At 33.1% G+C, this 22,789-nt stretch overlaps 1 protein-coding gene across 6 annotated transcripts in view; it reads left to right on the forward strand.

Moving 5' to 3' along the window:
• Positions 1–22,789, forward strand: part of TRIO (trio Rho guanine nucleotide exchange factor) — a 276,800-nt gene that overhangs the window by 100,757 nt on the left and 153,254 nt on the right. For all 6 annotated transcript variants that reach the window (XM_031946133.1, XM_031946134.1, XM_031946135.1 and 3 more), the window contains 4 exons: positions 9,430–9,599; positions 10,790–10,964; positions 17,408–17,603; positions 19,305–19,471. In XM_031946133.1, the coding sequence (XP_031801993.1) occupies positions 9,430–9,599; positions 10,790–10,964; positions 17,408–17,603; positions 19,305–19,471 (708 nt within the window). The remainder of the gene's footprint in view (positions 1–9,429; positions 9,600–10,789; positions 10,965–17,407; positions 17,604–19,304; positions 19,472–22,789) is intronic.

Here is a 22,789-nt window from a genome sequence, read left to right on the forward strand (position 1 = left end):
AAATTAACTAACTTGCGTAGGGTCATACAGCTAATAAATGTCTGAGGCCAGATTTGAACTCTTCATGACTCTGGGCCTAGCATTCTATCTACTCCATTTGGCAGGATAAGTGTGGACCCTCTGGATCAAAGCTTATTGATATTTTAATCATTATTTTTGTATTTTCGAACTTGCTTTCCAGAATGAAATGGTTGGGTCAATTCATAGCTTCAGCAACAATGCACTGACTTCCTGCCTTTTTTTTAAATCTTTGCTAATTTGTTTATTGTAAAGTGAAATCTCATGATTATTTATTAGTGATTTGGAGCATTCTTTCATGTGACTGCAAATAGTTTGTAATTCTTTTTAGGTTTTTTCAAGTTTTTGTTCATGCCCTTTGACAACATTTTAGAGAATAATTTTGGTTCCCATATGGATATCACAAATATGGACACACGTATAAAGTTGCTCAAGGTGGTACAATATCACTCTATTCATAGAGGGTGTTTACTAACAGAGTCATCTATACTAGTGAAATCACAAACCCAGAATAATACAAAAGTAGTATGGCTTGTAAAATTCCTCTTTCACTTTCTTAATCAGTGTCCTTCACAGTGGGGCAAACAATGCAAAGTTTTATTTCACAGCACAAAGGGAATATGTAGCTTTTCATTATAAGTTCACATCTAATAAAATTTTAAAATGCTTATTTTAATGATCAGTTTTCAGATATGGCCAGCTGTAGAGTTAAGATTAAGTATTCAAAATACAAGGTCAGTAGTTTGCTATGTCCATAATGTTGTTTATTGCTTAAGACTTTTTTGGATATACCATTTCATATGGAGCATTTTATATTTTATGTTTTCTTTTGTAGCTTTGACATTTTGCCTTTAATTCAACTAAAAATATTTATCAACTGATTATTACTAATAAATTATTGTTACCTTTTTTTTTCATCATTATTTGATAAAGGAAGTATTATTAATCCATGTAATTATTTTAGATGGAAACAGTAAGGCAGACAGGAAAGAATACATGTGAATATCTTTTTTCTTCTTATTGTTCTTTATCTTCAAACTTCTTTTAACTTCTACTGCAAAGTAATTACCATGTCTTCTTGAATGAATGAGAGAAACCTAAGATATTTTTGATATAGGACAAATAGGATATAGGGTAAGTAATGAAATAGTTAAAGTGTTAGAACTTCACACACTCCCAAAATCTCTCAAAATTCTGGTCTCTAATTCATAGCTACTGATTGATTGTCTCTGTTGGACATACTGAATTGAGGAAATCAGATGAGACATCTGATGGCCAATTGTGTTGCAGTTTAAGTGAGGCAGAGAGAGAAGAAATTCTTTCAACTCTAGAAAGAAGTGTTAAGCATTGGTGTTGGATAATTGAGCTAGTCACAGTCTAGCATTTGGAGGTTGTTCAAAGATCAAGACTCTAACCCAGGTAAGCCTATGGAGCTTAGGTACAATATGACTTCATTGTCAGAAGATGCCTCTGATAAAGATATGCTGACAGACAGAATGAGGTTCCTAATGTCTCTCTATCTTTTCCTTTTCCTGGATATTTTAATTTCCATGACAAATTTCCTCCTATGGTTGTAGTAGGGAGAGAAGGAGGTAGATCAAAGAACTTGACTCTTCTTAAACCTCAGAGATTCAACTAGACCTAATTCATATTATTCAACCCATCTAAAGGCAGGTACCAAAATTTTAACCTCTCTAATAGTCTACAGAGACTACAGAGGTAACAGTCCTTTCTTATTTTTAAATGTTGCATCTACTACCACTTTAATATGCTGCCACATAACCGCGATACAATTAATTGCTCTGCATGTATTCCATCTGGTCCTCTTATCTCTGTGGGATTTCTATAATTTCAATAGAAAGAATGAGTGACTATGAAACATATACCAGGATTTTGAGACTGGGATTTTTGTGGAAAATTCTAAAATGTTCTTTAAATAATCTCTTTATTGGTTCTATGTCCCCTCTTTTATCCCTTCTCTTTTACTTAAAGATGTATGGTGTGTTATAAAATGTACCCTTTTTCTTCCTACTATGTCAGAGAAAACAGAATTCCATGAAACAGTTCAGAAACACACTATTTAAATATTCCTGGAGATACTAAGTTTGCTGTTTTTTTATTTTCTCAAATTTAAATCTTTTTTTTCCTGGAAGATGGAAACGGCATTTGTCAATCTCCATTCTATTAGCACCTTCACCACTTTCCATTATTTCCTAAAGATTTTAGATAGGCTACATCATGCTTATAAGTTTTTTTTTTTTTGTTTTTGTTTTTGTTTTTTTTAGTATACTTAAGTTGTACTTTTTCTGGGCCCATTTTATTCTATTTAAGGAATCTTGCCGGTCTACCCCTTTAAGAATTAGAAAATAATGCAGCTAGTTCATGCCAAGTATGAACTGAGTGCTACAAACTTTCATTTTATTGCAAGCCCCAAACTTCTATTCTAATTTTCTGACCCTGACTTGCCCTGATGGTCTTATATTTGTCCCAAACCTGTTTTTCTGCTTTCCTTGACCCAGTCTGAACTCCCCAACTTCAACTTCAGTTGTCTCCTCCTTTACTCTTTAATTCTGATTTGCACCATGGTCCTGGAAATCCTTGCTCTTGCTTCTGACACTAGGCTCCCTCCCAAACAGCTGGTTCTGGCTACTGGTCATGGCTTTTTGTCGTTGAGCTTAGCAAGAGATGGGAGATGGAACTGACAGTTTGAGTGCTTTCAAAAAGTGGTTACGGTAGGTGCTTTCTTATTTAGTCCAGACAATTTTTTTTCCTTCTATTTTTTCTGGTTTGTAAAAAGTTTGTCTTCATGGAAAAGTCAGTAGCAAAAAAATAAAATAAAATAAAATAAAATAAAAATGTAGAGTTAAGTAGTTCATTCTGTTAACATTACACTATCTTCTAGATGGGTTTATTAATAGTATATGAAGCAATGAAATAGAGAAACCCAAATGTTCTTTTCTTTTTCATTGGTTATATTCTATTTAGGGGATTGAGAGAGGACATTTTTATGCACAAAGATAATTAGAGAGATAAGAGAGAATACTAGCAACCTGTTTACTTTTTTGTTCTTAAAAGGCAAGAAAACTCTTTTGGTCTTTAAAAAAAAAATTGCAAACCTTATCTCATTCTCTTGTTTAACTTAACTGTTGTTCTTTTTTAAAATTTCTGGCTTCTCTTTTACCTATTTATTGTAATTCCATCTTTTCTCCTTGTACTTAATATGCTTGGATAGATCCAAAAATATCAATTTTTCTCATTCATCTTGGGTTAATTTCTAGTTTTCATCCTCTTGAAACTAACCTTCATAGTCTCCATCCCTTCAGAATCTTTTCCCCATATGTCCCATGTAATAGTGTCTAAGGGTTCTTTTAGTCTTTAAGATGAATGGGGAATGTTCTTGAGTCTTTTCACTTTCTTTAGTGGGTAAAGGAAGTTATATTTTCTGTACAAATTATTGTATTTTATATATAATATAATTAGATGATAATTTCAGGATAATACCTACTCCTTTCTAGGTTATAAGAAGGATTACAAAAGACAGAATTTAAAACATTCAAGCGTTAATGCATTACATTTATTAGGAATGCCCTTGGCTTCTTTGATCATTTCATTAGCAAACCCAGTCAGATGGTAGCCAGTTGATAAACCTAGCTTGTAGATGAGCTATTGTCCTTCTCCCTTTTCCTCAACTCCATCTTCAAGACCCTGAAATTCTACTAAGACACTATGGCCAAAAATGCCTACTTATGATTCTCCTAGGAAGTGGTACTTTTATACCTACTAGCCCCCTTTATACTACTTGCTTACCTTAAGACTGAGAGGACCTTTTTTTTTTTTTGTTAGTAGAAAAAAATAATGATTTCATCATGTAAAAGTATATTTTTATATAACATTGGAATTTTTCACAGCACTTTTACATGCATTATCATCTTATATGCATTGATCAGAAACTATTGGCATATTCTTGCTCAATGTTTTAAGTGGAAGATATGGAACTAAAATCCAGGGCTTCTGACTTTTTTCAGTTGCTTGTTTTTTTATCTCTTGAATTGTTTTGTGTCTTCTCAGTATATTTTACTTATATGTTGTCCCTTTGTTTAATATGTAAGCTCTTTGAAAGGAGGGGATGGGTATTTCAATCTTTCTTTCTAATATTAGCTTTTAGGACTTAATAAATGTTTGTTGACTGAGTTGTTATAGAATGGACAGAGAGGACTTTAATCATATTTAATTCAAATATTTTTTGTTTCTCTAGTATAAACTTCTGGGGGATGGCTTTGGTAAACTTTTTAATATGATTTGGGATAGAGTTAGAAAAAGATGAGCATTTTTTAAAATTAGGCCAATTATCATATTTGGGATGAATCTCTTATGATAGGGAGTTCATCTTCCTAAAATTGAAGGTTTGTAGTTTATCATACCTTTTCATATGTAATTCTTTTTCATGTCCTGTAACATTTGTGTGTGTGTGTGTGTGTGTGTGTGTGTGTGTGTGTGTGTGTGCGCGTTTATAGCTTTTTATTTACAAGATATATACATGGGTAATTTTTCAGCATTGACCCTTGCAAAACCTTTTGTTCCATTTTTTCCCCTCTGGGAAGTTTCCCCCTGTCCCCTCCCCCAGATGTCAGGTAGACCAATACATGTTAAATATGTTAAATACAATATATGTATACATATCCATACAGTCATTTTGCTCCATGTCCTGTAACATTAACCAAAAATATATACCAAATACTATAAAGGCTTTCCTCTAGGTCTTTTAACACTTAGTAGATGCTGTCAATGGTTGATCATCAATTCATTAATGATCCCTTTTTCTGCATGGCTCAATCCATGAATCCGATCTTCCATTATTCTTAACTCAGCAATATACTCAAAGAAATTTTTTAAATGGTGCTTCTTCCTGCAAAACAAAACTAATAGAAATCATATTTTTGAGTCATTTTTGTAAAATTTCAGTTATTCAGAGTAATATCATGAGTTTATTACATATTGCTCCTTATATAAGATTTAATAAAAAAAGATTTGTTGTTCAAAGCAACAACAAAAATCTTTTATTTGTTGCATATTAAATAGAAAGAATTCTAAATGGAAGAATATCATTTAGGCACAGTGACATCATGGATAAAGGCCCTTTCCTTTACCCTTCTTTTCTCCTTTTCTTTCTTCAGTAGCATAACCCTGGGGTCAGTTCCTTTGTGGGCTCTTCCGTCGCTCTTTGGTAATTTCACAGGGCCAACAGTAAGCCAGGGTGAGGTCCACCATGGAAACATATTGAAATTGCCAGGATGTTGCAATGAATAAGCAATTTTTTAAAGAAAAAAAACCTACAGGTACTGATGGCAGCCCCCCAAGAACTCAGGGAAGCATTTTATACAGGATACAGATTGATTCTAGCAGCTGTTCCTCAGACGTTACTATATTTAGATGTGAAAAAAAAATTTAAATCTGGGATGTATACCTTAGTGGTATATGGTAAACTATTGTTAGGATTCCAAAGAATATTTTATAAAGATCCAGGAAAAGGAAATTTTAAAAAATTAGCAATGCTTATTTTATTAACTTCTTAAAAGTTTCATTTCACTTTTAAGATATTAAGGTTTATTTGTTGTAACAAGGATTTATATTTACTTATTCATTCAAAAAATAGGCATTAACTTTCTATTGTGTATATTGTGCTGGATATTGGGAGAAAGAGAAAGAAGATATACCAGATAAGCAGACAAATGCAGAATTTCCCAGTAGTTTTTATGTAGCTTTAAGCTATTAAAACTTTTAAAAACTGCACCAAGACTTTTGGGCTGTCCTGTATATATGCACTGAACTATAAATGAGAACGTGAAGTTGAATTGCTCAGAGATAGATTGAAAGAGAAGTGATTATAGGTTGGAAAAGATGGGATGAGAGAATAACTAGTTTTGTACCTGAGAAAATTTCCAGGTATCACATTTCCTATTTCTCTTCCCTATCCCCCATTCCCAATCTATTGATCCCCAATCTGCCATCTCCCTCAGAGTGTAAAAATCCTAGTCATTAAAAAAAAAAAACAATTTTAATTGTATTTATGCTATTATTACTTAGGTATTATTTTGTTTGTTTTTTAATTTATTTTACATTTAATTCTAAACTAAAGTTTTAGCCAAATTATTTTTAAGATATGTTTTTGGAAGCAATATTTCAGTAAGCTCTTTTTAAGTACTTGAATATAAAAATACGTTCTTGAGATAGCCCCATTTCTAGATTCACAGCAGTGTGACAGGATCTGTGAGTTTAATATGCAGTGTGTAACATTCTTATATAAATTCATTATGTATTCATCCCTTTCTGCCCAATTGCCAGCTCTGGGGATTGATGAGCAGACAGGTGTACACCAAAAGAAAACTCATTTTCCTTTTGAAGCTTCCAGTATGTTTCTTAGTATAATAAAATATCGGAGGATACCTTTAAATTAGCAAATAAATAGTAATAAGACTATTCACTCAGGTATTTCCAGAATAGAGAAAGAGGGTTAAGTATTAAAATAGAAAAAGTAAGGTAAATAAACTATTTCTTATTTTATTTTCCATATAACCAGTATACAATCATATATGGCTAGTCTGTTCATCCTTTTGGAAGGACAAATTGAGTAGATAAGGCACATCTGCTTGAAATTATAATCTCCATCTTTTAGGATGGAGGGCTTTAATATTTCAGGAATAGCTGTTAGACAATCTTTGTGTGTGAGTCCTATAAGGAGAATGTGATGATGGTATAAATGTAAATTATTTTGTCAGAAAAAATAATTGCATGATATGGTAAGGGGGAAATATAAGAATTAAAAATATTAAGGAGAGTGGCAGAAGTCTACACCATTTTTTTTGCCCCTCATTTGTAAATTGAGTTAGCAAAGAATTTAGGGCAAAGTAAAAAAAAAAAAAAAATACACACTATCCAGCTTACTTACTACTATAGAAATAGGTATTATTAACATGACACACATGTTTATTTAAACATTTATAGTTAGTATTTTGAGATATTTGTTCTGAGTTTTCCAAATTCAAGGTAAATATGATATAATGAGAAGAATGTCACAGGAATTTAGGGGGACTTGATTCCATTTCTGCAACCATTAACTGGCTGTGGAACTTTAAGCAAGTCACTTTATACTCTCCATCATTTTTTTAATAATTAGTAGCCTAATTAATTGACCTTTCTACTCCCTTTCATCTCTATAGTTCATAAATTAATAGAAAGCAAAGGTACAAAAAGGAACAATTGTTTTTGCATTGATTTTCAGAAAAATAAACCCTTAAGATTCTGGTTGATCCCACTATGAAAAATAAGGATTCTCTCTATATTCTCATTTTAAATATATATAATTTATGACCAGTTTTCTAGTAAGAGGTAAAATAAATTTATCTCTGTACAATATTAAACAGTAATTAAACTGTATAGTTTTAATTTTGTTTTTAAATTTCTTTTTTGAAAATAGAAGTTATAAAATGCTTATGAAGTGTCTAAGGTCTCTTAGTCAACATTTTTGAACTAATGATTTGTTTATTGTTTTATCTAATTCTTGGAAACAAAAATACTTTTGTTTCTTCTGGGTTTGCTCATTTTTAAGATTAGCAGCAGTTTGGAAACAAAGATTAAGTATCCATATAAATTGTTCCAACAAAAATACAACAGTTTTGATGTCCTATTAGCCTTGAAAGGTGGATAGTAGTAAAACAATCAGTGAAAGTCAATGAAGGAGGGGGGACTTGCTAATTTGCTGAACACTTATGAATCTAAATTGGTTGACAGATCTTAACTGATGAAGGATATGCGCCTTTAATTTCACGTATCAAAGATACAAAATTGTTATATTACATTCTTGTGAAGGTATTCACTTTTACTTGTTGGATGTGTTCAATTCTTTCTTCAAATTTTAATTTTATGTTACCTACTTCAAATAGTACCACAGAAATCTGAATGAATTAATCAATGTACATGCAGAAAGTGAACAAATTACTTCTATCTTCCCAGCAGTATCATACTCAATGTGATTATTGCTGCACAGTTGCTACAAGTTATCTTTATTTACTTAACTCCCATGTGACATCTGAAATAATAGTTGCAATAAATGCTTTTAAAATGTATGGGAAGTGTGGTGTTTGAAGGGAATGTAGGATCTTAGTGAAAAGAGCATTGTTTTAGAAATCAAAAAACACAAATAATTGGATGATAAATAAATTAGATCCACAGTTGGACTAAAGTTACTTTCCTAAATTCTAGGATCCTATGTGGGATTTTATCAGCAGATAATTCTCATAATGGAGTTTTAACACAGTCATTGATTTGTTATGGTCTCATTGAAACTGAGCTGGTATATAATCCCTTTCTAAGACAGGGGTTACTATTAGAAACCCTCCAATCTGTTCCCTTCTATAGCTCTAGGGAGTATAAATTGCCTATCTTATTCAGAGGAATGATCTAGGAACTAACTAATAATGGTAACAACTTTGAAATAATGTAGTAAAATTGTTGTTTTTGTTCAGTTGTTTTCATTTGTATCTGACTATTCCTGACCCCATTTGTAAGAGAAAATAATCAACTGCTAAATAATCATACTGGATAACAAAGATTACACAATGTATAATGTCAGGCTTGGGCTCAGGAAGATTCATTTTCCTGAGTTCAAATCTGGCCTCAGGCACTTAGTAATTGTGTGACCCTAGACAAATCATCCAACACAGTTTGCCTCAGTTTCCTCATCTGTAAAAAGGATTTGCAAACCATTCCAGTATCTTTGTCAAGAAAATTCCAAATTGGATGACAGAGATTCAGACAGAACTGAAAATGACTGAACAACAAAAAATAAATATAAAATGTTTCAAGATTTGTTACTTAAAACATTTAACAGATGTTTCTATTAAAAGGACTTTATTTTTTTTACTTTGTACTCCCAATTGAGGACTTTATTTTGTGCTCCCAAATGAGCATGGAAAAAAATATTAGAAAGAATGCTTTCCTTTTTATTTTTTAAAATAATTATCTTTTTTTCTTTTTTCTGACATCCTTGTTTCTGATTTTCTTTCTGACTTTTCTCTGATTCTCTATCCCTGTCTTTTCCCCACACAAATACACATATATACACACTTTCAGCTGTGTAGTGTGTGTGTGTGTGTGTGTGTGTGTGTGTGTGGTTTTTTTTTTTTTTTTTGTACATATGTCACTCTGGCAGTTTGACTGTTGTTGGGATGCTTCTCCCTTCCTTCCTTCCTTCCATCTCTCTGGGAGCATTATACCACCATTTCCCTCCCAGTCAGTGTCACACAGAGCTGTAGCACCAGCCCCCTCTCTCTGAAGTCAGCCAGCCTCTGCCTCGTAGTCAAGTCGGGAACCTCCACTTCATTGTGCAGTTTATTCTCATTTTCTCCCTCCTAGCTCTGGACATGGCTAGAAGAGTTACAGAAAGAGCTGCTGGATGATGTTTACGCAGAATCAGTAGAGGCTGTTCAGGATCTGATCAAACGCTTTGGCCAACAGCAGCAGACTACCCTGCAGGTCACTGTCAATGTGATCAAGGAGGGGGAAGATCTCATCCAACAGCTGAGGTGAGTTCCTTGTTTGCCCTTTTCATTTCATAAGCCATAGATCATGAAATCCTGACAGCATACTTCCTTTTTATAGTCACTATGTATTATCCTCAACCCACCTGCACCATCAACAGTGTTATCTTTGGATATTGAGGACAATGAAGAATCTCTTATCTTTTCCCTCCTTTCTTGACCTCTACTTAATATCTTCTCTTTTCTTTCTCTTCTTTTTCTTTCCCTCTTATATATGCATTTTTGATCATCTCATCATTCTCATATCACTGCCCTTATGTAGAAGCAAAAATAAATAAATATATATACATATATTTTATATATATATATAAAATCTTATCTTTTTTTCTAATACCTACCCCTTTTAAATGTAAAACTTATATTTTCTGCCTATTTTCACCTGAGTCTACTCAGAACTTGTCTGTCAAGTGAAAGAGAGTATAAATTACCTTGGTCAAGTGTGAGAAACACCTCTTTTTCCAGAACATCCTCTTATAACTCAGACTGAGGCAGTACTCAAGTTTAAGTCACCCATATGTCAAGGGTCATCCTTATTAAAGTCATAATGTGTTTTTTTTCTCCCTTTTTTCCCCTTTGGTATGGCAAATTCCCTCTCTTAGGTAAAACACAGGGCTACCTTTAATTTCTTTGAAAGATTTCATTCATTGAATTCACTTCTTTACAAGATCTTGCTAAATTTGTAAGAGAATTATATTTTTCCCCAGAGTGTTTAAGTAAAAACGTATTTCTATGTACATAGTAGATGTTTAAGACTTGTTGATTTGATTCATCTAAATTTTAATGTTTCCTCCCCCCAAAAAATTTTAAATCTTAAATTATAGAAAGTGTGTGTGTATGTGTATATTTATTAATTTTTAAAAAGTAGGGATAAGAAATTCAGTTATCTTTGAAAAATAAAATTGAATTATTTGAACCAGTACAAGAATTGAAAACTAAAAAATTAAACCCTGATATTGTGACAGGATTGCTTAGGGACAGAAGCTTAACTTTGTTGTTGAGGATAGTAGGCTTATTACATGTGTTAAGACAAGAAGTCCAACTTCCTGCTAGCTTTCTTCCCACTGAGGTATTTAGTTGCCGGATCTGGTCCTGTGCTGTAACAATGTAGAACTTTCTCACTCAATTCCTGTTTGTCTTTTTTAAATCCCCATTTCCCTCATCTGCTTTTTTAACAGGGATTCTGCCATCTCCAGTAACAAAACTCCTCACAACAGCTCCATCAATCATATTGAGACAGTCTTGCAGCAGCTGGATGAGGCCCAGTCTCAGATGGAGGAACTTTTTCAGGAGCGAAAAATCAAACTTGAACTCTTCTTGCAATTGCGTATTTTTGAAAGGGATGCCATAGATGTGAGTAGCTTTGTTTTGTGCTGTTTCAGTTTTGTTTCCTTTCCCTTCTCTAGTGTTTTGATAACAGGAAAAAATGAATGTTCTCCCGAGGATGATGAAATGCAAGTGAACACCTAATCTTTTTTTCATTCATGCCTTATTTAAATGAATCCCTGTTTTTCTTCTCCCCAGAGGTAAGATGGTAAAAATAAGATTGCAGGCATAGTTAACATGAGTTCCTAAGGCCATCTCTGAGTTATTAAGGCATATTCCCAGAAGTTCTTGACCATACTGCTTTTTGAAAGACATGGGTTAAGAAAGAAAAATGAGGGCAGATGGGAATATCTAGTAGAATTACTTCTAGAGAAAAAGAAGTTGGTTAAAGAGGAATAGAAAAGAAATAAAAGGGACTTTTTTTTTCCAAAGAAGAAGTTTAAAATACCTTATTAACATGGTGACTTTAAACATGCTTGCACTTTATATAAGATAATATTCCTTTCTCTGAATTACCAGTAGAGTTAAATGAGCAGCAGTAGATAAGAAAAGTTGAGATAATAATAGTTTTTCTTAAAGTAATCTGAAGTAAATATCAGAACTGGTGAAAATACAGTAGAAAAGAGAAGTCTTATTTTATTTTGTTTTTTAATCTATAGAGGTCTCACTTCATATTCAGTTGTTAACTAGAAATGGATTAGTGCACCTTACATTACAATAAAATAAAAGGAGCATAAGATCTCTATCTTTCCTCAGCCAAAAATAAGAGGGTGGTTGTAAATTCTGCATTAAGAAAAAATATCTTCTTTCTTTTTGAATTGGGGAGGTGCAAGCAGGAATAAGTATAATTTGATGATACTAAATTAAACTGACTGTGGATAATGATGAAAGGAAATGAAACCCACTTAAACTTAAATTGAAGCAGTATTTCCAAGGAAAGCAGACCCCAAAGAGCTAATGAGACTGAATATCTCATCCTGCTGAAGACTGTAGAAATTCTTTGAGGTGTTTTCAAGAAGCCAAGGCTTTTTAGTGATATCTAAAATTTGTGGAATTTGTTTCACCACAGCATTATGACTTAACAATAATGATGATATCTTTTACTTTGACATTATTTTGTAATGTACTTTGAATTTACAAAAGATTTTTTTATACATTATTAAATGTATTTTATACATTGTAAATATACAATATTTATACATATTATACATTTTGGTCTTCACAAAAATCCTATGATTTCACAATCAACAAATATTTATGAAGTACATATTGTATGCCAAGAACTATCTAAAGAAAGGCAAAAATTGTCCCTCTCCTCAAGGGGTTCATATTATTAAGATCTTCAGATGTCATCTGCTTTTTACTAATCAGGAAACTAAGGTTCAGAAAATGGTCATAAAACAAGTATCAGAGGTATTCTTTACATTATATCACAATGCTTGTCTTTCATTGTTTACCTGTAGTAAAATGTTTTGTTTGACATTTAAACCTGACCACCCTCATTTACATGTCAAATCATCAGTGGGAATTGACAAGTTTGGGGTGCGGGATTGTGGTATCAATAATTCTTTGCCTAGTGGGTTTCCATTTTGGCTTAGGGGGAAGGAGCACCCCCCCACACAAGTTTTGTGACCTTTATCTTCATTTAGAGCCACCAACTAAAGCTTTTAACTGTAAAAGCAGTTTTTGTTGGGCAATGTGGACACCTGCCCATTTAGAACTGGAGTCAAGGCTCTGGTGAGCATTTTGATGAGCATTTAAAAGATCTCTTTCAAGCCACCAGGAGAAACCTTACTTAAAAGTCAATCTTTGCTCTCAGTTTTTTAAAAGCAAATTTAAAACTTTTAATATAGCTTGTAAAAAAAAAAAAAAAAACCCTGAAGCTTTGTGAAAAACCTAATGTTGACTGAAACTTAGTCACAAATAAATGAATGATCTTTGGTAACACCATGAAAGCCAGATTGCTTGAGAGGGTCATAGGTCTGCATGGGCAGAGGGACTCTATAGAGGAGCACTGGATAAACAGAATAAAATCCGAGTAGTTCCTGTTTTCTTTTGTAATCTTTACTTCAAAGAAGTTTTCTTCCTTTTTTTTTTTTAAATCTATTGCTTTTGATTGGATATGTCACTTGAGGAACAAAACAGAGACACCATTAGAAATTTCTAAGTACTGTCAATTTGGTATTTTAAAAATCATCTCTTGTTTAGATTGATGCAACTCCAAATGAGAAAATAATGCTTTTTTTTTTTTTTTTTTTTTTTTTTTTTTAAATTTGGAGAGGGCAATTACTGACAGAAATGTGTTTTGGAAAGTGAATCAGAAATTCCATTGCTTTAGCATTATTATTCAGTGGAGATCAAGTATTGAAATTGTAGTTTAAAAAAAAAAAAAAAAAAAAAACTTGAGTTCAAATCCTGTCTCCTGCACTTGCTGCCCTGGACAAATTATTCAATTTCTCTTGACCTAGACCTTAGGTCTTAACCTTAGACAAAGAGAGTTGTACCATTAGAACAAAGTCCCTACATTATGTAATCCTTTTGTCAACAAATAGTTATCTCTCCATTTCTTTGACATAAAATTATGGATTTTTTCACATCAGTATACCAAATCAGGGTTAAAATTCTACTGTAATTTTATAAAACTAGATTTGCTCAAATTTGAGTAATTAAATTAAAGGGCAAAGACAGCACTCATGCAATAAAATTTTAGGCTTTAATTATCTAAGCCATCTTGTTCTTTTTTTGGTTTTGGTTTGTTTTTTAATTTAGGTGGCAAAATAGAGTGCTAGAACTGAAAAACCTTGGGTTATGTGACCCTTGAGAAGTACTTTTACTCTGTTTCCTCATCTATAAAATGAAAGGAATGGATTGCATTATCTTAGGAATGGACTCCATATCTTCTGAGATCCCTTCCTAATCCAAATCTATGATCCTGTGATTTTCAAGCTAGAAAGGACTTCTGTTGAATTGTTTTATGTCCATTTAATTGTAACCTTATTGGGAGTTTTCTTGTCATAAATACTAAACTAATTTGCTATTTCCTTCTCCAGTTCCTTTTTTTACTGATGAGGAGACTGAGACAAACAGAGTGAAATGACTTACTTAGTGTCACACAGTAAATGTCTGAGGCCAGATTTGAACTCTATCCACTGTACCATCTAGCTGCCTGGCCCTCTCTCACTTAATTCCAATTCACTTCCATGTTATGGCATCACTACCCTGGTGTCATAATCCTCTTAAGAATGAAGGACACACCTCTTCATTTTTTAAAAATAGTAGCTTTTTATTCTATATATGCAGATATATGCAGAGATAGTTTTCAACATTCACCCTTGCAAAAACTTATGTTCCAAATGTTTTCTTCCTCTCTTCCCTCCAACTCCACTTCTGGACAGCAGGCAATCCAAAATACGTTAAACATGCAGTTCTTCTATAAATATTTCCACAAATATCATGCTGCATAAGAAAAATCAGATCAAAAAGGAAAAAAAATGAAAAAGAAAATAAAATGCAATCAACCAACAATAAAAGAGTGAAAACACTTATGTTGTGATTCACATTCAGTCCCCATAGTCCTCTAGATGCAGATGGCTCTCTCCATCACAAGGCCATTGGAATTGGCCTGAATCATTTCATGGCACCATGCTTCTATACTTCTTTTTAAAGAAACATGAAGCTGGAAGACTTGAAAAAGCTAGTGTCAGGTTTGGTTTTGATTTTTTTTTTTAACTTCTCTTTTGTCTGTTTTGATTTCTTCTTTGATCTGGTGAAATGCACTTCAGTAGAATCCAAGCTCCATGAGGGATGGGATTATTTCTTTTGTTTGTTTTTCATTTATGTTTTTGTATTTCCAGTAACTACAATGAAGACAGTTGATAAATGTTTATTGAATTGAATTTCTTTGAATATTCGTGCCTCTTGGGAAACATGGTCTTCTATGCTTGTTAGAAATCAGACTGTAGTTCATTCATTTTCTTTCTATTCCTCTTATTTATATATTCCACCTTTTTAAAATTGTAAAATCAAGATTTTTATAGTCTTTTCTTACTCATCTTTTTTTAGCTTTCCTAAATATTTTATGTGCCTTATGGCCTTACTCTCTTATTTTCTAAAACAGAAAAATTTAATCTAAACCAGCATAATCATTGCTATAGCAGTGAAACAAAGGAAAGATCACTGGTTTTTTGGAAATAATGACCTGGGTTCAAATATTGCTTCTATTCTACCTGTATGATTTGGGGCTTCTTCTGTTGGGGCTCAGTTTCTTTATCTGTTAAAATGAAGGAGGTTAGACTATATGACCTGTGAGTTCCCTTCTAGCTCAAGAACTATCACAGTATGCTTTTGAAAAATTATTAAAGAATGCTGAATCATATGGAAATTCAGGGAAAAGGAACTTACAATTCATCACTAATTGTGTGAGTGGATAAGGTATTCTGAAACTTCTTTATGGTTGCTAATATGCACTGGAGAAAGCTAGGGGGAATATAAATGCAAATTCTGGCCTATGATATTCACAGACAACTTCTCAATTGCATTCGTGAATAATCACAATAAAGGATAATAATGCTAGATTGAAATAATGAATTTTTCTTTAATATTCTCAAATTTTTAAAAAAGTGTATCTTATTTAAACTGTCTTTTATGAAAAATCAATATCCAGAAATCTTCTTCCCCTTTTTTGAGTTTTGTTGTCTCAGTAGGTTTCTTTGTTTTTCTTGTATTTAGTAACTAAGAGTTCATGATAAACACTGGGGCAGCATTTTCCATGTTTATCCATTATCATGGCTGCCTCTAGAGTTTTTCTATTCCCAATGGACATCTTCAGTTCATGTCTCATTTACTATGTTCAGCTTCAGTTTATTACCCATTCCTTGTGAGCTGTTAAAAAATGGGACTATTTCAATTAAAAGATGCAGAAACTGAGGCACAGGGAGATTTAAGTGACTTGACAATCATTAGAAATTAAAATTGCCTTTTTTTTTTTACATTATCATGTAATTCCTATTTTTTGGTTTTATAAAACAAAGCTTATTCTTTTCCCTATTTAAAGAAATCAAGTGAAAAATCACCTTTTCCTATATATTTTTCTATATTAAATTTAGAGCTTTTTTTTTTTAAAAAAAAAAGGATAGGTTTAAACACACAACAACAAGACTTTATGACAATCAATTCTGATGGACGTGGCTCTCTTCAACAGTGAAATGATTCAAACCAGTTCTTGTTCAGTGATGAAGAGACCCAGAAAGAGGCCTGTGGGAACTGAGTGTGGACCACAACATAGCAGTCTCACTCTTTCTGTTGTTATTTGCTTGCATTTTATTTTCTTCTTCAGTTTTTCTTTTTCTTCTTTCTTGATCTGATTTTCTTGGGCAAAAAGATAACTGTATAAATATGTATACATATATTGGATCTAATATGTGTTCAACATATTTAACATGTATTTCACTACCTGCTAGCTAGGGGAGGGAGTAGAGAGACTGAGGGGAAAATCTGGAACAAAAGGTTTTGCAAAGGTCAATCTTGGAAAAATTACTCATGCATATGTTTTGTAAATAAAAAACTTTAATTAAAAAATAAATTTAAAAAAAGGATCGATTATCACCTTGTAAATTTTTTTTGTTAAATTCAGTAGTCTCCCAGTACTTCTGATCCAACTCTTATCCCTGTGACAAAATTAAAAAAAAAAAAAAAAAAAAAAACAGTCAACAATATAGAAAGCGATTGTGGTAATAATTATTTTTTTGTTTAAAATTCTTCTGGTTAGCCTCAAGCTCAAGTCTGATTTATAGTTATTTATATGCTTCTTTTACATATTTTATAAATAAATACCACATACACACACACACACACACACACACGCACACCAGTATCATACAAAAGAAATCTTAGTAAAGAATTAAGAGAAAGAAGATCAGTAAAATAGGACTGGTGTTCTTAGCTGCTAGGAAGTATTGTGGATAGAATTTTCTAAGTTTATGTCTAGAAGGATTGAGTTCAAATTGAATCTGAGATAATTACTAGATCTGTGGCCCAGCAAAGACATTTTTTGATGTCTCCTTAAATATACAGTGGAGAGAAGAATAGTGCCTACCTTGCAGAGTTGTTGGGATGATCAAAAGGATATTCTGTTTGTAAAGTACTTATCACAATAGTGGCAAATAGTAAATGCTTATTAAATGCTTTCTCTTCCACTCTATAAATCCCCTAAAGTCTCAGCACAAGACAACTGTTCCCAAACTTGTTCAGGTCCACCTTACTGGTCCCTATGTTGACAAGCATTGGAATTTATAAATATTGACTATTCTGATTTGTATTAGCAAAAACATGCAGTGTAGGATGAGAAATTGAAAAGTCTATCTCTGTAATGGATTTTTTGGTTGTCTTTTGAATTTTGTCATTTCTGAAGATCTGCTTTCAGCATGTGTATGGGTGTCTTGTTTAGATGAATTTCTTTCCCCCTCTATTAGATCATCTCAGACCTTGAATCTTGGAATGATGAGCTTTCTCAGCAGATGAATGACTTTGACACTGAAGATCTCACAATAGCAGAACAGCGGCTCCAGCACCACGCAGACAAAGCACTAACAATGAATAATTTGACCTTTGATGTTATCCACCAAGGACAAGATCTCCTGCAGTATGTCAATGAAGTACAAGCTTCTGGTAAGATAGGGGTAGATGTTTTGTTGTTACTGTTTTCCTTTTATGTCATATTGGAGTTTCTTCATGTTGCTACAGGGATTCACTTAGTCTGTTTTAATGGTATGGCTAAAAGTTACTTGTATTCTCAGAAGTCTTTTAGTATAATTCTAATACAGATATTTTGAATTCTTAAAGTGAAATACCTCCAATTTTTCATATTAATCAAATATATATAGATATTGAACTAACCCTTAAAATTCTTATGAACCATTCAAAACTCTAAGAACTAATGTCACAAAATGATAACATTATGAGATTATTTTACATATTTGTGCCTCAGCAATGTAACTTCATCCTTAAGATAGTTTTTATATTTCAGGTTCTTAATTTTTTAGTTGTCATTTAATTTTTATTTCACCAGTAGATGTCACTAGAGGCATTAGGGGAATGTCCTATATTGATACTGTGTTCACCAACTTAAAGCATGAAACCTACTACATTATTTTATATCATCCGGTCTAATGCAATACTTATTAAAATGCAAGCCAAGTACAAAGTTGCATTGTCCTGAAATGATGTAAAGTCTCTCCACATAACTGATCTGCAGAGAGATGTCCCAGGAAATGTAAGAATTGAGCTCTTTGATTTGTCACCTTTTGATTATGGTAACAAAAGAAAATTCATAAATACTTGAAAACTGTAACTGGTACATAGTCAAACGCAGATTCAGATACATGTATGTATACATAAGTATAATTGCTGCCAGTCTTGGTCAAATTTTATCAATCAGGGGTCTTGCTCTGCAGAAGAGGCAAATAGGGATTATTGATTCTCAAATCAGATAACTTATGTACACATGTATTGGAAATTTTAAGAAATTGGTTCAGTTGTGAATACATCCAGCCATTCTGGAGAACAATTTGGAACTATGCTCAAAAAGTTATCAAACTGTGCATACCCTTCATCCAGCAATGTTACTACTGGACTTATATCCCAAAGAGATTATAAAGAAGGGAAAGGGACCTGTATGTGCACGAATGTTTGTGGCAGCCCTGTTTGTAGTGTCCAGAAACTTGAAACTGAGTGGATGCCCCTCAGTTGGAGAATGGCTGAATAAATTGTGGTATATGAATGTAATGGAATATTATTGTTCTGTAAGAAATGACCAACAGGATGATTTCAGAAAGGCCTGGAGAGACTTACAGGAACTGATGCTGAGTGAAATGAACAGGACCAGGATATTATATACTTCAACAACAATACTATATGATGACCAGTTCTGATGGACCTGGCCATCTTCAACAATGAGATGAACCAAATCATTTCCAATAGAGCAGTAATGAATTGAACCAGCTACACCCAGCAAAAGAACTCTGGGAGATGACTATGAACCACTACATAGAATTCCCAATCCCTCTATTTTTGTCCACCTGCATTTTTTATTTCCTTCACAGGCTAATTGTACACTATTTCAAAGTCCAATTCTTTTTGTACAGCAAAATAACTGTTTGGACATGTATACTTATTTTGTATTTAATTTATACTTTAACATATTTAACATGTATTGGTCATCCTGCCATCTGGGGGAGAGGGTCGGGGGAAGGAAGGGAATTGTCAATGCTATAAAAATACTCATACATGTAACTTCTAAATAAAAAGCTATAATAAAAAAAAGAAGAAGAAATTGGTTCAGTTCTAGCATCTCTTGTGACTTTTTTTCAGGCGTGGAGTTGCTCTGTGATAGAGATGTGGATATGGCCACCCGTGTCCAGGACTTATTAGAGTTTCTTCATGAAAAACAGCAGGAGTTGGATTTGGCAGCAGAGCAGCATCGGAAACACTTAGAGCAATGTGTACAGTTGCGCCATCTGCAGGCAGAAGTTAAACAGGTATCCAATGACGTTTTGCAGGGCTGCAGAAAACCAGATGTAGAGTAGTAAGTGGTATTACAGGAATACCTTGTGTTTCCACTATACACCTGAAAAAGTGCTTCTAGAGACAGTTCCCTTTTCATTTGAAATCTACTTTATGAACATTCAACTAGCAAAGTACCTTTACTTACTCTAGCTTTTAGCCCTGGTACTCCTTCTTTATCCCCACCACTATATTATGTCTCTTGCTATTTCTCCTTACCATGTTATATGTGTTTTCTTATGCATGTATTTCAAGGGTTGTATTTTCTTAGGCTTTATAGGAAATTCATGCATTTCTGATTCATAGAACATCTACTCCTTTCTACTTCATACCCTTCCTGATGGAATTCCCCAAATGTATTCTTGAGATAGCCCTTTGGAACACATTTTTCCACTTGAAAAAAAAAATGCTAGTAGTATTCCTGTGGAAAAACACAGACTTGTATTAATTAGCTGAATCTAGTACAAATTCAATTGAAATTTCAGACTTTTTTTTTTTTTTTGGTATTATCTTCATGCCCCTATTAAACCTGATTTTTGGCCACCTGATTTTCTGTGAGTTCTCTCAGATTTTCTCCTCCATACCTCATAATTTTTTTTTATTATCAATAAGTTCAAACTTTTTTGTATTACCCTGATCAACTGACCTCACACTCTTAGTGTTCTGGGCAACAGCTATCTAAGATTAAAAGTAGCAGAGAGGGTACTAGTCTGTATTGGGAGAGAAAGTTCCTCCCCAGGAGCTCCTTGTATCAGCAAAATCACAAATCACTTTCCTATACTGCTCCATCCATTGTTTGATCGATAAACAGTTATTAAATATTTATTCTGTCAATCATAATGCTCAGTGCAGGAAATACAAAGAAAAGCCAAAAAAAAAAAAACCTGTTCCTGCCTTTAAGAAGTTTATTTTCCAATAGGACATGTCCAATGGGACATGAAAGACAGAGGGGTATAGTGGATAGGGCTCAAGAAAGCTCTGTGACCCAGTGCAAACAATGTCACCACTCAGCCTCAGTTTTCTCATTTGTAAAAGAAGGAAGCAAAGTTGGAGTTAAAGAACTTAGGTTCTTTTCATCTCTAAATCTAGTGATCTTATAATAAGTATGAACAGAATAAATAACAATAAATATGATGTTGTTTAGAAAGTAAGAGCAATAGAAGTTACTAAGAGCACTACAGCTCTGTAAAAGGTAATGTTTAAGCCAAATTTTAAGAAACTAAGACATTATTTCTTTTCCCCTACTAAGAGGGAAATTAGAAAAATAGAAATTTTAAGAAAAAAGGGCCTTTTGCACATTCTAGGGGCATCTAGGTTGGACAGTGGATAGGGCATCAGCTCCTGAGTCAGAAAGACTCCTCTTCTTAAGTTCAAATCCAGCCTCAGTCACTTGCTAGCTGTGTGACCCTGGCCAAGTTGCTTAACCCTATTTGTCTCAATTTCCTCATTTATAAATAGGGTCATGAAGAGTCAGACCCAACTGAAATGACTGAAGAAAAACATGTACTTTCTAAGGCAAACCCATCTGTCTATGTTCTTGATAACATCTTTCCTCTCTTCAGGGACCTAATCCCATCAAAAAGTCTCAAAAAGCTGCTTTGACCCTAATAAAATAATGCTCACTGTATAATTTTGGAGATCATGTATTAGATATTTGGCTGCTCCTTCTTAACTGGGAAATGCTTTACACCTTGGCAGGCCACTACAGGTAGCAGCATCTGAGAGAAGCGTGACATTATAAACCTCCTCCTGAGTCTGTTTTGTTATTTGTATTTTGTGCCTAAAAAATATGAGCACATTCCTTCCTGGTGGTATTATTGTGATTTCCTGCCAAATTTACTGTCACCAACCTGGGCAGAATAACATGCTATATGAGACTGTGGTTTTTCTCTTGTCATCTGGTGCCTATAATTCCATCAGAGGCAGAACAGGTTGGAAAATAAAAAATTTAAACATTTAAAAAGGTTTCTTTTTCACAGAGTGGGAAGCCATGTGTACCTGATACATCTTTTAGGTTTTGTTTAATGATCTGTAGAATACCCTGGGAAGCAAAAATATCCTAGCATGCTCTAGAGGGAAGGATAATTTCTCATTTGAGATGTGCTAGTAGCTCTCATAGAATGTTAGCGAAAGAAGAGATCTTAGAGATCATCCAATCCAATACCCTTATCTCTTCACTTTACAGATTACAGTTTACCCAAAGAGCTGAAGTAAGATAGTAACTGTTAGAAACAAACCTTAGCCAGACCTCCTTGTACACTTTCTATTACATCCTGATAAATGTTTAAAAACCAGCTGGCTTTAAAAAAAAAAAAAAAAAAAAAAAAAAAGCATTGCCCACTTTTAAATTTTAAAGTATTTTTAAAATATTAAAAATATTTTTCAGCAACTTAAGTCAAGACAATCGACAAAACAAAAATTCAAGCCCTAATTTGTAGATTTGATAATTTCTTAGGGATAAAAATTTAACAATTGGTTCTCTTGAGGAGGTATGAGCTGGTTCCAGAACACTGTTGATTATATCACATTTTTTCCCCAGGTTGGAGCACCCCACGTTTTATACTTAATATATCTAGATCCTCTATGTGGTATGTAGGTTACTGTAATGGATTACACTAATCCTAATTGAGTTTTTTTTTACTTTTTTTTTTAAGAGCAACTAATGTAAGTTTTTTTCTTTTCCTTTAGCAGAAACTTCAAATCACTTATTTTTTCAACCTTGCATTTCTGGTCAAACTTCTTTAAAAAAAATTGTTTTTATTGTTATCTTTTTGTTTTTTACATTGCTTAAATTTCCCCCTGTCCCAAAGAGCCCTCCCAAATAACAAAGCATTATTTTTAATAAAAAGGAGGGGAAAAAATGTCAGCATTGTTTAGTTCATCCAGAAAATAAATGACATCCCCTCAAAACAGCAACAACAATAAAACTATCTCTAAGAAGAAGTAAGGGTAAGGCTTCTTCTCACATTCTTTCTTTTTTTCCTTTCCTTATAATTTTACAGCACTTCAGTTTCTTTCTTTTTCTTGTTCTTTTCACTTATATGGTTGCATCATTTTGTATGTTTTTTCCCTTGGCTCTGTTTACCTTACTTTATATCAGTAATAGTCCATGTGAATTTTCCCATGCTTCTTTCTAGTCATCATATTCATTATTACTTACTGGCACCATTACCTTTCATTATATTAATTTGCACAATTTTTAAAGCCATGAATTAACTTCTTATTTTGAATCATGCAAAAGAAAGAGATTTCAGTCCTAATAATCAGTTAGATCAGCTATAAGTCATGATGGT

Source organism: Sarcophilus harrisii, chromosome 1 (assembly GCF_902635505.1).
Source record: "Sarcophilus harrisii chromosome 1, mSarHar1.11, whole genome shotgun sequence".
NCBI classification, from domain to species: Eukaryota; Metazoa; Chordata; class Mammalia; order Dasyuromorphia; family Dasyuridae; genus Sarcophilus; species Sarcophilus harrisii.